At 35.4% G+C, this 13639-nt stretch overlaps 1 protein-coding gene across 1 annotated transcript in view; it reads left to right on the top strand.

Moving 5' to 3' along the window:
• Positions 1–10214: 10214 nt before the first annotated feature.
• LOC123871782 (protein eva-1 homolog C-like) overlaps positions 10215–13639 on the top strand; it is a 35018-nt gene continuing 31593 nt past the window's right edge. Inside the window, exon 1 of the mRNA XM_045915723.1 lies at positions 10215–10676. Coding sequence (XP_045771679.1) covers positions 10586–10676 — 91 coding nt within the window. The 5' untranslated portion in view covers positions 10215–10585. The remainder of the gene's footprint in view (positions 10677–13639) is intronic.

A 13639-nucleotide genomic window follows, 5' to 3' on the forward strand; every position in this document is an offset into this window, starting at 1 on the left:
CACCGGTCGACCGTCATGGCCGAAGCCTTCGACCGTTTCTCTCCCGAAGCGAAACTCTTTCACCCAGTTTCTTACTGTGCTATACGAGGGGAAAGACTCCTTGTACTCATCATCTAATCGTTCTTTTATTTGGGCGGGAGATAAGTCTTCATTAAACAGAAACTTGTGACGCTTCGATATTCGGTTTTCGACATTTCCAAAAAACACGCGAATCTTGATGTTCAAACCACTGCTGAGCTGAGACTACGCTTTTCATGTCGATGCATTTTAGTATATAAAGTAACACGATAAACGTACTGTCCGATATAACATAACATGTATCGATATGTTGCTTAGAACTATATCAGGCCAATTCATTTTGGGACCGCCCACGTATGTCCGTCCCTGGGAAGCAAGGTTTATTTGTACAAATTTTCCGCAAAATCGCTTAAATGAATGTGAAAACGTAGCAGACAGACAGACCCTCTTTCGCATTCATAATTTTAACCCCCGACCCAAAAAGAGGTGTTATAAGTTTGACGTGTGTATCTGTGTGTTTGTGTATTTGTCTGTGGCATCGTAGGTCCAAAACGAATGAATCGATTTTAATTTAGTTTTTGTTTGCAAGGTCGCTTAATGAAGAGTGTTCTTACTTATAATCCAAGAAAATCGGTTCAGCCGTTTGAAAGTTATAAGCTCCTTTCTAGTTTTTTTATTAGACCGGTTATTACTATCCGACCAATACAAATTAGTGTCCAGCCAAAAAAAAATCTAATAAAAATATGTCAGGGGTTTTAATTTTTTTTTATATATTTACCTCGTTAATTAAATTAAGATGTTTCTTCTTTATTTTTACACTTGTACGCTTCTATTTTACAATAGTATAGCAAAATACACAGCAGGGAGCATACGTACTATATAGGTATCTACGCCACGCGCCACCTTGCTACACTTTGGACTACGTCGAATTAAGAGGGGTCTCTCCGTCACTCGTTCCATACAAACGTAGTTCCAATTTCATTTGAATATCAAGCAACCAAAGTCCATGAAATTTTGAAGACATATTCTAGAAACTAATATCTATGCCTGTGGTTTTCCAGATTTCTGTTAAAATATTCGGCTTCAAAGTTATGCGGTCCTAAAAATTCACATACAAATCTTTGAGCCCCTTTAATTTTAAAACTACATATTTTTAGAGAAATCTAAAACACCACAGGCTCAGATATTAGTTTCTAGATTATGTCTGCAAAATTTCATGGACTTTGGTTGCTTAATATTCAAATAAAATTGGAACTACGATTGTATGGAATAAGTGACGGAGAGAGACCTGTTAAAGATTGTTACGTTTAAGGTTACGTGAGTATTTTGCTGCCTATCCCTAATATTACCTATGCTACGTACCCACTCGTAGCTATATTGCTACATTATGGCTACGTGGCTACACGATGTAGGCAGAGAAATTCTTCACCAAAGAAAAAATTATGATGTTGCTTGAATTGAATTCATCTACTTATTAAACTACTAGCAACTCGCCCCGGCTACTCGCGGGTAGCTTATTACAATTTTCGTAGTAAGTTTAATTTTTTTGAAAATATAGTCACTCAGGAATAATGTAGCTTTCTACTCACGAAAGGATTTTCAAAATTGGTTCAGTAGTTCCAGAGATTACTTCCTACCAACAAACTTACAAACTGTACCTCTTTAAATTATTATTAGTATATTAATAGAGATTTACTTAGCTCATTTTCCATGATATCCAATAATAACATTTTCTACCACCACGATATATTGTGATCCAAACATTTCAAAATAGGCTATACCGAGTAATAGCTGGTGCGAATGAGATTAATCTAATCCATATTTCTATACAATTCCGTGCCCAGCTGCAATACCCTAATGGCCAATTTAGGATTTCTAGTGAGCTAAATAGCTTCATATTTGGTTTAATTTATACGTCTTCCTAATCCCAAGCACCAAATTAGACTACTTACAAGCTTGAAGCTCTATAAGAGTAATGTTATAATACATATTATTATACGGAATAATAAGAATGTTTAATATGGTTATTGGTTAGCCAAAATATATAAAAATATTAGCTTTTACTCCCGACTCCGACCGCTCGGATTAAGGTTTTCGAAAAACCATCTTTTCCCCACGTGACGTATAATTTATGTATAAAATACTCTTTACGCAAAATGTCATGTTTTAGACCTATCGGTCCTACTAGTACCTATATTGATATTATGTGAATCCTAATATACCTACCTAAAATCACTGACCTCTATACTAATACAAATACGCTGGATCTGCGATGGCCGATATCTGTTCTTGAACTTGATTTTCGCCATTTTGGCACTGCAGCATAAGCGTCATTTTGAACGTACTCGGAATTAAATGAGTGTTGAGTGTTGAGACTCTATCAACACTTCAACACTGTGTTAATAAGAAGAAGATTTGATACTAAAGCGCCGGCCACACAGGCCGCGTATGCGTCGCGTAAGCGTAGATGTAGCGCGTACCATTGCGTTGTAATGTATGGAACTGTATGAGATATGGCATACCGCTTGCGTGGCGTGAACGTTCGCGTAGACGTAATGCGTGCAGTTTTGCCTACGGATTAGGTACTTGTAATGACGCGCGTGTCACGTGTACGTGCTTGGTGTGAATCGGCTTTTAGTGTCAATTTTCATTCCCGATAAACTCGGTGACCGGTGGGGCTTTTGAATCGGCATAAAAAATAACCGTCATTTTACATTGCACATCTCTTCCATCATACTTGTATAATATACCTATCCATTTCAGTGCATAACGTACAAGTGTAAATTAAAATTTTATAACACCCCCGACAAGTGAAGGTTACAGTAACTAGAAAAGAGCTGATAACTTTCAAACGGCTGAACCGATTTTCTTGGATTATAGCTAAGAACACTCTCGATCAGGCCACCTTTCAAACAAAAAAAAAAACTAAATTAAAATAGGGTCATTACTTTAGGAGCTACGATGCCATAGACAGATACACAGATACACAGATACATACGTCAAACTTATAACACCCCTCTTTTTGGGTCGGGGGTTAAAAATATAATTCGAATAGTTGCCATTTCTCTGTTTACCAATCACGTAGTCCTACGCACTGTTTTCAAGTAGGTATAAATTTCTTTTTCACGAAAATAACTCTAGTATAGACTGTGACGAAAAGGTCTCCGAATAAATATCCCCGAGACGCCGACTGAATTCGTATTACTCGTAACTTCAGTCCGAAAAGGATTGCTGAGAAAAAAAAAACCATTACCGTGTACCTACGCAAAAACAATACGAAAGAATTTTTTTACACACTTTTAGAATTTTGTATTTTATTGCCCTTGAGGCAAGTCTTTGGACTTTAACAAAATCATTATCATCATCATCATCACAGCCGATAGGCGTCCACAGCTGGGGATGGTCTCTTGTAGGGACTTCCACACGCCACGGCCTGAATCCAGCCTGAGATCTATAGAGCGCACCTTGACTTTGCTCAGACTTAAGAGGGTTCTCTCCGTCACTCGCTCCATACAAACGTAGTTTCAATTTCATTTGAATATTAAGCAACCAAAGTCCTAATATCTATGCCTATGGTTTTCCAGTTTTCTGTTAAAATATTCGGTTTCAAAGTTACGTAGTCTTAAAAATTCACATACAAATCTTTGAACCCCTGTAATTTTAAAACTACATATTTTTAGAAAAATCTAAAACACCACAGGCACAGATTTTAGTTTCTAGAATATGTCTGCAAAATTTCATGGACTTTGGGGTTGCTTAGTATTCAAATGAAATTGGGGCTACGATTGTATGGAGTAAGTGACAGAGAGAGCCCTGTTAAGTCTAAGCAAAGTCAAAGTGCGCTCTATAGATTTCAACCTTAGATCGGCTAAGTAAGATAGATATAGATGGTAACAATAGATATTATTTATTACTTATAAACCCTTATACCAATTATTGTCTTATTTAATACAAGCCATCGGAAAACTAAATCATTTGGCCTCAATATCCAAAAACAACACAGTCAGAAAAACAGCCGCAGAGCACAATTCAAGATTTCTTCATATCAATAAAAAGTCACGCTCGTCCAAATGAATCAGCAATATTGTCGATGAGAACGGTTTCGAGGAGTTTTCTTGTAACTTCTTCGTAATTTTCTCGACGTGATCAAGCAATATTACGACAGTTACATGGAAAACGTACTTCCAAATCCCAACTACTACACTACTTATATTGTAAAAATAAAAGGAAATTGTTTGAAGCCATGCTACCCTAGTATTTAGTTAGGAATATGTATAGGATTTTTGGTAGGTACTAGATTTCTTTTTTTGGTATCAAAACTTGTAATGAGCTACTTACCTATATTTTCTTCTCTAATTTATCTACTTCCTGTAAAATTTTAGCTGTAAGTAACTCATGGTTTTAAGTGAAAAAGAAATTACATTGGTACATAAGTATGTAGAAATGTTAATTAATTTTATGTTTACCCATTTTCAATAATGAGACAGACTCGAATTTTTTATTTCTCTATCCAATGAAAGAGTAGGATTTGTATAGCAATGCAGCAGCAATGTGCAAGCAACTGTAAACTTAACCCAAGTTTTTATACAAGCAACTTGGATTTTTCTTAAGTTCTCCTTTAAAACAAGTATTGTCTCAGAAGTTTCGAAGTTTCAATTAATTTCATTTCCGAGGTGCGGGCAGCAAATGCCCGAGGCAGTTCCCTAGTTATTAATGGTGAGTGGTTGGAGCTGGAGTGAAATACAGCTGTTCCAGGAGAAAGCAGTTATTACTCGTTTTATTATTCAAGAGCTTACTTGTAAAGTGTAGTTGAATTTTTCGTTTATTTAATATTTTCATACATGTTTGAATCCTATTGGATGTAAGGAACCATTAGTATATTTAAACATCGAACCTAACCTATAACACTATGTACTCCGGGTTTCAGTTTTGACACTGCCTAAAATTTGCTTATGGTCCGGGACTACCTCCCGGTTGCATTTTTTCTAGAAATTTTATGCCGAATGAATTTTTGTTGTCGCACTAGCGGTGGAGTTAAAGGAGACAACATGAAAAAGTTTAAAAAAAAAATCTGCTCCGATGATTTTTAGACCGATCAAAAATGTATTAAATTATTGTTTCAATCACTAAAGCAAAAAGTTTCTTTGAAAACGAAATATTTGATACGAACTTTCGAAAAACATACAACAAACGTAAACAAACATGTTTTTTTTATTCATACATATATAGTTTTTTTTTTTTTGTACTGGGAACCGTCTTGGGCGTCCTCAGAACACCCTACCAAAGTTTCATCACAATCTGATCAGTGGTTTAGCCGCCTATAGGGTACAAACATACAAACATACGGTACAGCTGTCTCCACCGCTATCGGAGCAGCTGACGTTCAGAGCTGTTATGTGTTGGGGGAAAACTATTATTATTATGATTTTCAGCCGGTATAAAATGACTCGCTCAACTATAGCGCTGCCTCCCGTACTATTATAGACTAAGAGCCAGTGCGTACCAAACGTGCCAGCTTTTATAAAACAACGAAGGTCTGGCACACACTGGCTCTCTGTATTAGTTTATGCAGAGAAAATGTCTATCTGATCAAGAATGCTTCAGTGGTTGAATTAATCTTGCATTTAGTAGGTATGTTTTAAATGATACATTTCTTCACTAAACTCGATTCTTATACTAATTATTTCAGAAAGCTGCTTTAAATCTCCCTGTTTTGAATCCCTAGTGTAACTTTTTAAATTAACGTTTTTAACTAAAATATTCTTCTAAGTCAAAGTGATAGTTCACTACTATTAAAGATAAATATTAAAAAAAAATATTAATCATAGTAATTTCAACCGTATATCGAAATCCATAAAACTGAGTGTAAGCTATTGTACAAAAGACTCAGCTCTACTCCGTCTGTATGCACCGGCCCTAAGTTGAAGAAGAAGCCGGGAAGTCAAATCAGTCTTTATAGTTAAGTACAAGTAAGCATTCATGCAAGTTGTGTAATGGTAAAGCAAGCAATTTTCATCCTACTCCTTAAAATAACAAAACTAACTGAAACAGGGAATAATAGCTTCAATTTGGTTAAACGGTCACCGGAGAGACTAATTGCTTCTGAATTTGAGCTGAACTTCGTACTAAGGTTTGATTCATTTCGGACAGTAGGGGCAAGGTTGATAAAATTTTATACATTATTGGAAAGATGTCAAAAAAAAAATTAATCATTTTTTTTACTCCAAAAGTAACTGAAACATGGAATAACAGCTCCAATTTGTTTAAAGTTTAACGGTCACCTGAGAGACCAATTGCTCCCGAATTTGAGCTGAACTTTGTATCGTACGCTCTGATTTATTTTAGACGAGGGACAGTAGGGGCAAGGTGAAAAAATTCTAGTATGACATTGTTAGAAGGAAGTCAAAGCTCTATTTTTAACCCCCGACCCAAAAAGAGGGGTGTTATAAGTTTGACGTGTGTATCTGTGTATCTGTGTGTCTGTCTGTGGCATCGTAGCGCCTAAACGAATGAACCGATTTTAATTTACTTTTTTTTGGTTTGAAAGGTGGCTTGATCGAGAGTGTTCTTAGCTATAACCCAAAAAAAAAATCTAGTTTTCTTGTAGAAAAGAAGGTATCTAACCTTCTTTTCTACAAGAAAACTAGAATTTTTTAGAACTAGAAAATCCTTAGGTTCAAAATATTCAAGTGTCAATTGACAAATGTCAAGCTGTCAAGATGGACGTTGCCTAGATAAATAATTATTTATTTGAAAATGATGTTTTGGAAAACTCAGATACTTTGGATCGTAGGCGCGGAATAGTCCAATAAAATCGGTTCAGCCGTTTGAAAGTTATCAGCTCTTTTCTAGTTACTGTAACCTTCACTTGTCGGGGGTGTTGAAAATTTTTAATTTACACCTTATTTACACATGTTAAGATACGGATGGAAAACTGTATGGTAGTGCGGATTTTATATCCTTTGCACTTTTGTCATACTGGGAATGGCTTTAAGCTTGTTATAATTTTGTAACAAAGTAGTACACTTTGAAGAAATTTTTAAACATTTTTAGGGGTCCGTACCTCAAAAGGAAAAAACGGAACCCTCATAGGATCACTTTGCTGTCTGTCTGTCCATCTATACGTTTGTCCGTTTGTCCGTCCGGTAGGTAGGTCTTATAGCACACAAAGAAAAATCCGCAAAAACGTGAATTTGTGGTTACATCCCAAAAAAATGTGTTCATGAACAAATAATAATTAGTAGGTGTTTTCAGTTTTAAAACTAAGGCAACTAACTATACCAAGTGGGGTATCTAATGAAACGGCTTTACCTGTACATTCTAAAACAGATTTTCAATTATTTTTATGCATAATAGTTTTTGATTTATCGTGCAAAATGTCGGAAAAAATACCCGAGTTACGGTGTATCGGTGTAATCGTCGGTGCGCGAATCTGACTCGCACTTGGCCGGTTTTTTAAAATACATTTCGAAAATTTCCCGGGCATTTCCCAGAGAGACAAAGTTTGCATCATGCAGGTTCCAAAATCTTTACCTATTTAAAAAATGTCACCTCTATGCACAGCTAAGGAACTAAGCTAACAAAGCTGATACTCAATCAGGATTCAGGAACCGTCTTAAGCTTTAATAATATTAATAACAGTTACGTATTAAACCAATAAAAATGATAAATATTAGCTTGGAAACATCGTATAACGAAGCGAAATACTCTTTTTATTTGCGGGGTTATCTTTATTCTCCGCAATTTGTCATAATTTATCAAGGAACTTTTTTATGCAAAAGGAATTCAACTTTTTGTGCGATATTACATCGCTTATTCTCTAGAATTGTTTGCTATTGAAACTATTAGAACTTTTTCGGAGGAAGTTGAATGGCAAAAGCTTATTTTTTCTAGCGTAGGTAATGCGCAATTTTTTCTAACAAAGTTGTACAATATGGAGCTTTAATAAATAAATAGGAATGTTTCTTAAATATTATCGAGAGTTAGGCTTCAATAAAAAATATGTTTTCAAAGAATTTTTTTGTACTAGTTAGTTAGTTATATGGGATATTAATATAATATTTATTCTTTATTGATTAAAAAAAACCCAATTCGTATCCTCAGGCTGCAAAAAAACAAATTGAACTAGAACACATATCAAGTAAGTAGCTATTATAGAAAATATAACTTACAAAAATTATGAGACTCTTATTTTTCACTAAATGCCCGCAACATCGTTTGCGTGGATTAAGCCCTAATTCGCACGAGCGTTAAAACGTTGCCTTAAAACCCGGCGTTGCGCTGAAAATACAAAGCGCGCGTTAAAAAAGCGTTGACGTGTGAACAGATGCTTGGGAATGCATTTGTTCTATTTGAACGCTTTTTTAACGGACGTTAAAAAGCTCTCGTGCGAATGAGGCCTTAGGCTTTTTTGTTTTAACGGTGAAGGAAAACATCTTGGGGAAAATCTGCATGCTTGAGAGTTCTCCATAAAGTTCTCAAAGGTAGTGAAGTGTGTCAATCTGCACTTGGCCAGCGTGGTGGACTCTGATAGCTCCTTCTTATTCTGAGACCCTTGTAGTAGTGGTCTAGCGATGAGTTGATGATATAAGCAGGATAGAATGATACTCGTAGGTTAGAATTCGCCAATAACGATTTGAAGGGAAAATTTTACAGGAATAACTAGAATAATAATTATCACTATGATTTCCGCAGTGCGTGGGCGATAAAGCGACCAAAGGATAAATTATACAATTTGAAATGATAATGGATTGGAAACAATCCAATGACGAAGTTAAATACCGTTTTATTTGCTTGTGTATTCGCATAATTTGACTAACGAGTTTTTTATGCAGAAGAAGTTATATAGGCGCCTATCCGAAGCCAAAAGTCTAGGTTTCTGAGTTTAGCCCTTAGTTACTTTTAAAGTTAACGTTAACTGGGAGTATCTGTTACAATTGTAAAAGTTTATGACGTTTCCGCAGAATTTAATCTCCATACAGACAGACTGTCCGTAATTTTTCGTGTAACTTTTCATGTAAAACGTGACATATGTATCATAAATCAGAAATATTCAACCCATCGCCGGCACACTACTGAGCACGGGTCTCCTCTTAGAATGGTTTATCTACCATGCTGGCAAAGTGCACACAGTGCACATTGGCAGACTTCACATACCTTTGAGAACAATATGGAGAAGTCTCAGGCATGCAGGTTTCCTCACGATTTTTTCCGCATAGGTATAACTCTGAAAATTAAGAGGTGCGTGTCCGAGATGGATCTCTGGACCCTTCGACTAGGAGGCGTCTTAACCACTAGATTATCACAGCTTTTAATCAAAAAAATTGATTGAGCGAGCGCAAATCAGAAAGTTTATGTTAAATCACAACACTTTTTCTCTGCTATACTAAATAACATATTAACGCAAAGTTATCGTTAACTTAACCTTGACCTTAATTTATAAGATTTACACCCCTGTGCCCAATAAATCTTCAAAAGTTTTGTCATGTATATTCTTATTTTTCTCAAGACTACTTAGGTACTTTTTGTAATTTAATTGGATAAGGTAGAAATTGAGATTAGGTTTGTTCGTAGGCCGCGAAAAATTTTTGGGGCCTTGTTACTTTAGTTAAATAAAAAATAAAATGTCTATAATGTATATTATAGAAATAACAAATTCAAACCAAGAGCTATTACTAATTACTTAGGTACTACTTACTCTATACTGTTCTATACTTAAAACATCGTATTTTAAATTTATATTGAATGTAAACTTATACTATGTGTTCTAATTGTATTTATTAAGGTATGCAAATTTTACAAACATTCCAATTATCTCTATCGATATTAATAATGTTTTGTAAAAAAAAGAGCGCAGAATGGAGTTCGATTTAGGCGGGGACTTTAATTGAAAGCTTCACAATGTTTACTCCTTAGCAAAATAAATATTTTTCCATAGGAAAATTCTAATTTAACGAAAATCCGGTAAGTAAGTACCGAAAGTAATTTTCGTAACACGAACGGAAGAATTCACGGAATATTATTTCTCGTAAGAAAAAATACCTTACATCTTTAGCAATCCTTTAGAGTTCAAGCATTCATTAATTACTGCTCCCTAATTGCCCACCAGGGAAAGAAAGGTTTCATTCAAACGTCAGGCAGAATTGATGGGCTGACCAGTGAATGGGGCTCGCGTCAGTTGGACGTCTGTAGTCATAGTGGACACACGTTCGCAGTCCAAATATAAATAAAACCACGTGACTGACGCCTGTCGCGTGCGCACTAGCCCTAATAAACGGCTGCAAATGTGCGATAAGCTTTATAAAAGCGATTGATAGCTTTCGGAATGTACCTAGCGTCCGGATACGCGTACTGACAACGTTCTTTTTTTGAACGCTCGGATATTGTCGCAGTTGTTTTTGTTTTTAATTTAATTTGAAGTGTTCGTTTAATCGGCGTGGAATTAGTTTTTTTTTTTAACCATAAACATTCGATATTATGATGAATTGTTATGTAATTTGACTTTTTTTTACTTTAAGTATAGGTATTTTTTGTGATAATGTGAAGGAATAGTGATTTTGATTGCGTAATGGACTTTTTAGGGACTATGAATACGGTGGCGTTGTTCGTTTTTGGCATCCTGGTGTTGCCCGGGCCTTGTATCAACTCGGACAATCTAGGTCAGTTAATTTATTGCCTTCATTATTGTTAGTTAAGTTAGTTTTGTTCCAATGAATGGCCGAAAATGAAGCTTTATATTGACAATGATAGCTTTTGTAGCTACCTACCTATACATACTGACGTTTTGTTTGAATGTTTGGACTTTGTATATAGATACACTCTGTTTACTTACTAAAAAAGTTTCAACTGTTTTTTTTTATTAGAGTGTTCGTTGTTTCGCGACGCTGATTGTTGGTTTTATTATTTTATTAAATCTGCAATAGATATGATATGCCGTGCTAGTGTATATATATATTTTTTAAACTTCAATAGGCTTTTATATTTTTTTTATTCTGATACAATTCAGCCTTTGACTGCATCTCAGCTGGTGGTAGGTTCTGGTAAGTGGTAAGTAATAGTATTGATGCATTCTAAAATGGAAGCGGATTATCTTTCTATGGGTATGGCAGTTTAATTAAACCCGTATGACATCGAAGTTCGAACATCATCGCAATCGGTTCGATCCGTTTCTACAAAAGATTTTTTGTAAATATTCTTCAGTATTAGTACCTACTAATACTGAACAATATTTATTTAAATAGTTGTTCAAATTATTCTCTTTGATACAGGCAAAGATCATAGTCCATACAGCCTTGTAAGTCATAGATAATTTGGCAACAGCTGGTTTTATTCCGGTCTTCTTGTAGATACAAACTCGGACAATCTGGGTCAGTCAATACGTTACCCACATTATTGGTGTTGTGGATAATTATGGGAAGTTAATGACTGTACCTAATAGTTTTGCCCTTTATGGTTATCTATTACTGTAATTGGATTGGTTTATTATATAGAAGCGGTAATAGTCTAGTGGTTAAAACGTCGGCCTCCTAGTTGGAGATCCAGGGTTTGATACCGGCACACTTTTAACTTTTTGGAGTTACATGCGTTTTAAGCAATTAAGCATCTCTTGCTTTGATATAGGGTTGAAATTGGTATATTGAAAACAACTCATGGAAGACACGCGCTGCTCTTTGGCGGGACTGGGCTTGCCACTCGCCGTCGCTCTTATGGAGAAGTAAATAAAGCTTAGTTTGGCTTGTCATCAAGAAAGAGGCCGCGCCTCAGTTCTGCTGGCGTGCCTTGCGCCTAAGTAGTATTTTCTTACGCTAGATATCATTCATCTCATAGATGAAACATGATGCTTGGTTTTGACTATTTGACAGGAGTATTATCGAAATCGGTTCAGCATTTTTTTTTTACTTTTAGAAAATAAATGACAGAATCCCCTCAATTCGAAATAACCCTTCAGTGACCAATGAAATTTTATATAATCTAGACTAGATGATGCCTGCGACTTCATCCACGTGGATTTAGTTTTTTTAATCCCATAGAAACTTCGATTTCCGGGATCAATAATAGCCTTCATTTCCAGTAGCTTTCATCAAAACCAGTTAAGCAGATGTACTGTTAAAACTTAACATAATGCATTTATAATATCAGTGTGATTTATTGCGAAAGGAATTCTGTATTTTTACTGCAGAAGACTTTCACTAAAAATAGGAGTTTCCTTCGAGCAAAAGTCTTTATTTACCTGTAAACATGGCCACCATTAACGAGTCCTTCCCTTACACGGGCCCGTGTCCGGAATAAGATATACTGCAGGCATTACACGCCACTCTGTTGTTCACTCACGAGTCACGTATACACCTACTACCCACTAGTTTTGGCCTGCGACTTCATTCGCGATTTAGATTTTTGAAATTATTATTAACTAGCGGATGCTCAAGACTTCTTCCGCGCAGGAAAATCCCGCGTTTTGCAAAATCCCATAGGAATTCATTGGTTTTCCGGGATAAAAAATAGCCTATGTGTTAATCCAGGGTATTCATTCCAAATTTCAGCTAAATCCGTCTCGTAGTTTTTGCGTAAATGAGCAACAAACATACACATACACACAAATTTTCGTCTTTACAATATTAGTGTGATGGTGGATTCATTTGGTCATTCGTTCATTCATTCACTAACTTGTTAAGTCACTAATCCATTTAAGTCCAAAAATAGTAAAATTGTTTATAATGGCTCGTCTTGCGATATTATCTCAAGTCAATTGTTCAATTAAAACATTTATTAATACATTCATTTTTACATTAATTTTCATTTTTCAGTGTCAAACGGTCTTATCATGAATAATAATTTATTGAAACGTGTGAAACATATATGTAGAATAATACCTATGCGTAGATATAGAATACGTAAAAATATTCGTTCATTGTTTCATTCATTCAGTAAGTCATACAGCAGCTGAATTTGTACCAACAATGTTTCAAACAAAGGGTTTATAGTGGGGAGTACAAAAGCAACGTCACGTCAAACTGGAGTTTTGAAAGTTTTAAAATCGTCATAAAAAGTTATATACGAGTAGTTTGTAAAATTTCGCCCATTAAGTTAAATATAAATGAAGTCCAGAATGTACGTGAGTGGGTAACAGAATGATGTGTAAAGGCCTGAACACACGATACACTTTTAGTATCGGCGACTGACGATTTCATGGCTATTCAGTACTGTTGCTATATTTTCATCCCACAAACGATAAAAGAATTCAAACGTCAAAATTTTCGCGGTAAGGTAAAATTAACCTTAACTGTCTTGTTTAAAACTCAAATTCAATCAGGTTAAATCACTTCTACAGCCAGAACTCCAAGCAGAAACCTTGAGAAATTAAAATAGATGTTACTGAAATTACGACTTTGAATCAAGGTCCATTAGGTCCATTTTACTTTGACATTATTATTATTTCGTTGTTCAAATTCTGTCAACGTTGGTGAGGTATAAAATCTCGTACTAACCCCACAAAAGCTCAAACTAGAGATTGTAACTTTGAACATGTAGTATCGCAAGATGAGTAGTTACTTAGTCACTTCACACTCATTCAATAATGTAACTGTAGCGATTTTTGTAGATTGTCATTTTGACTATCATCATC

This window comes from Maniola jurtina, chromosome 14, assembly GCF_905333055.1.
Source record: "Maniola jurtina chromosome 14, ilManJurt1.1, whole genome shotgun sequence".
Taxonomy (NCBI): Eukaryota; Metazoa; Arthropoda; class Insecta; order Lepidoptera; family Nymphalidae; genus Maniola; species Maniola jurtina.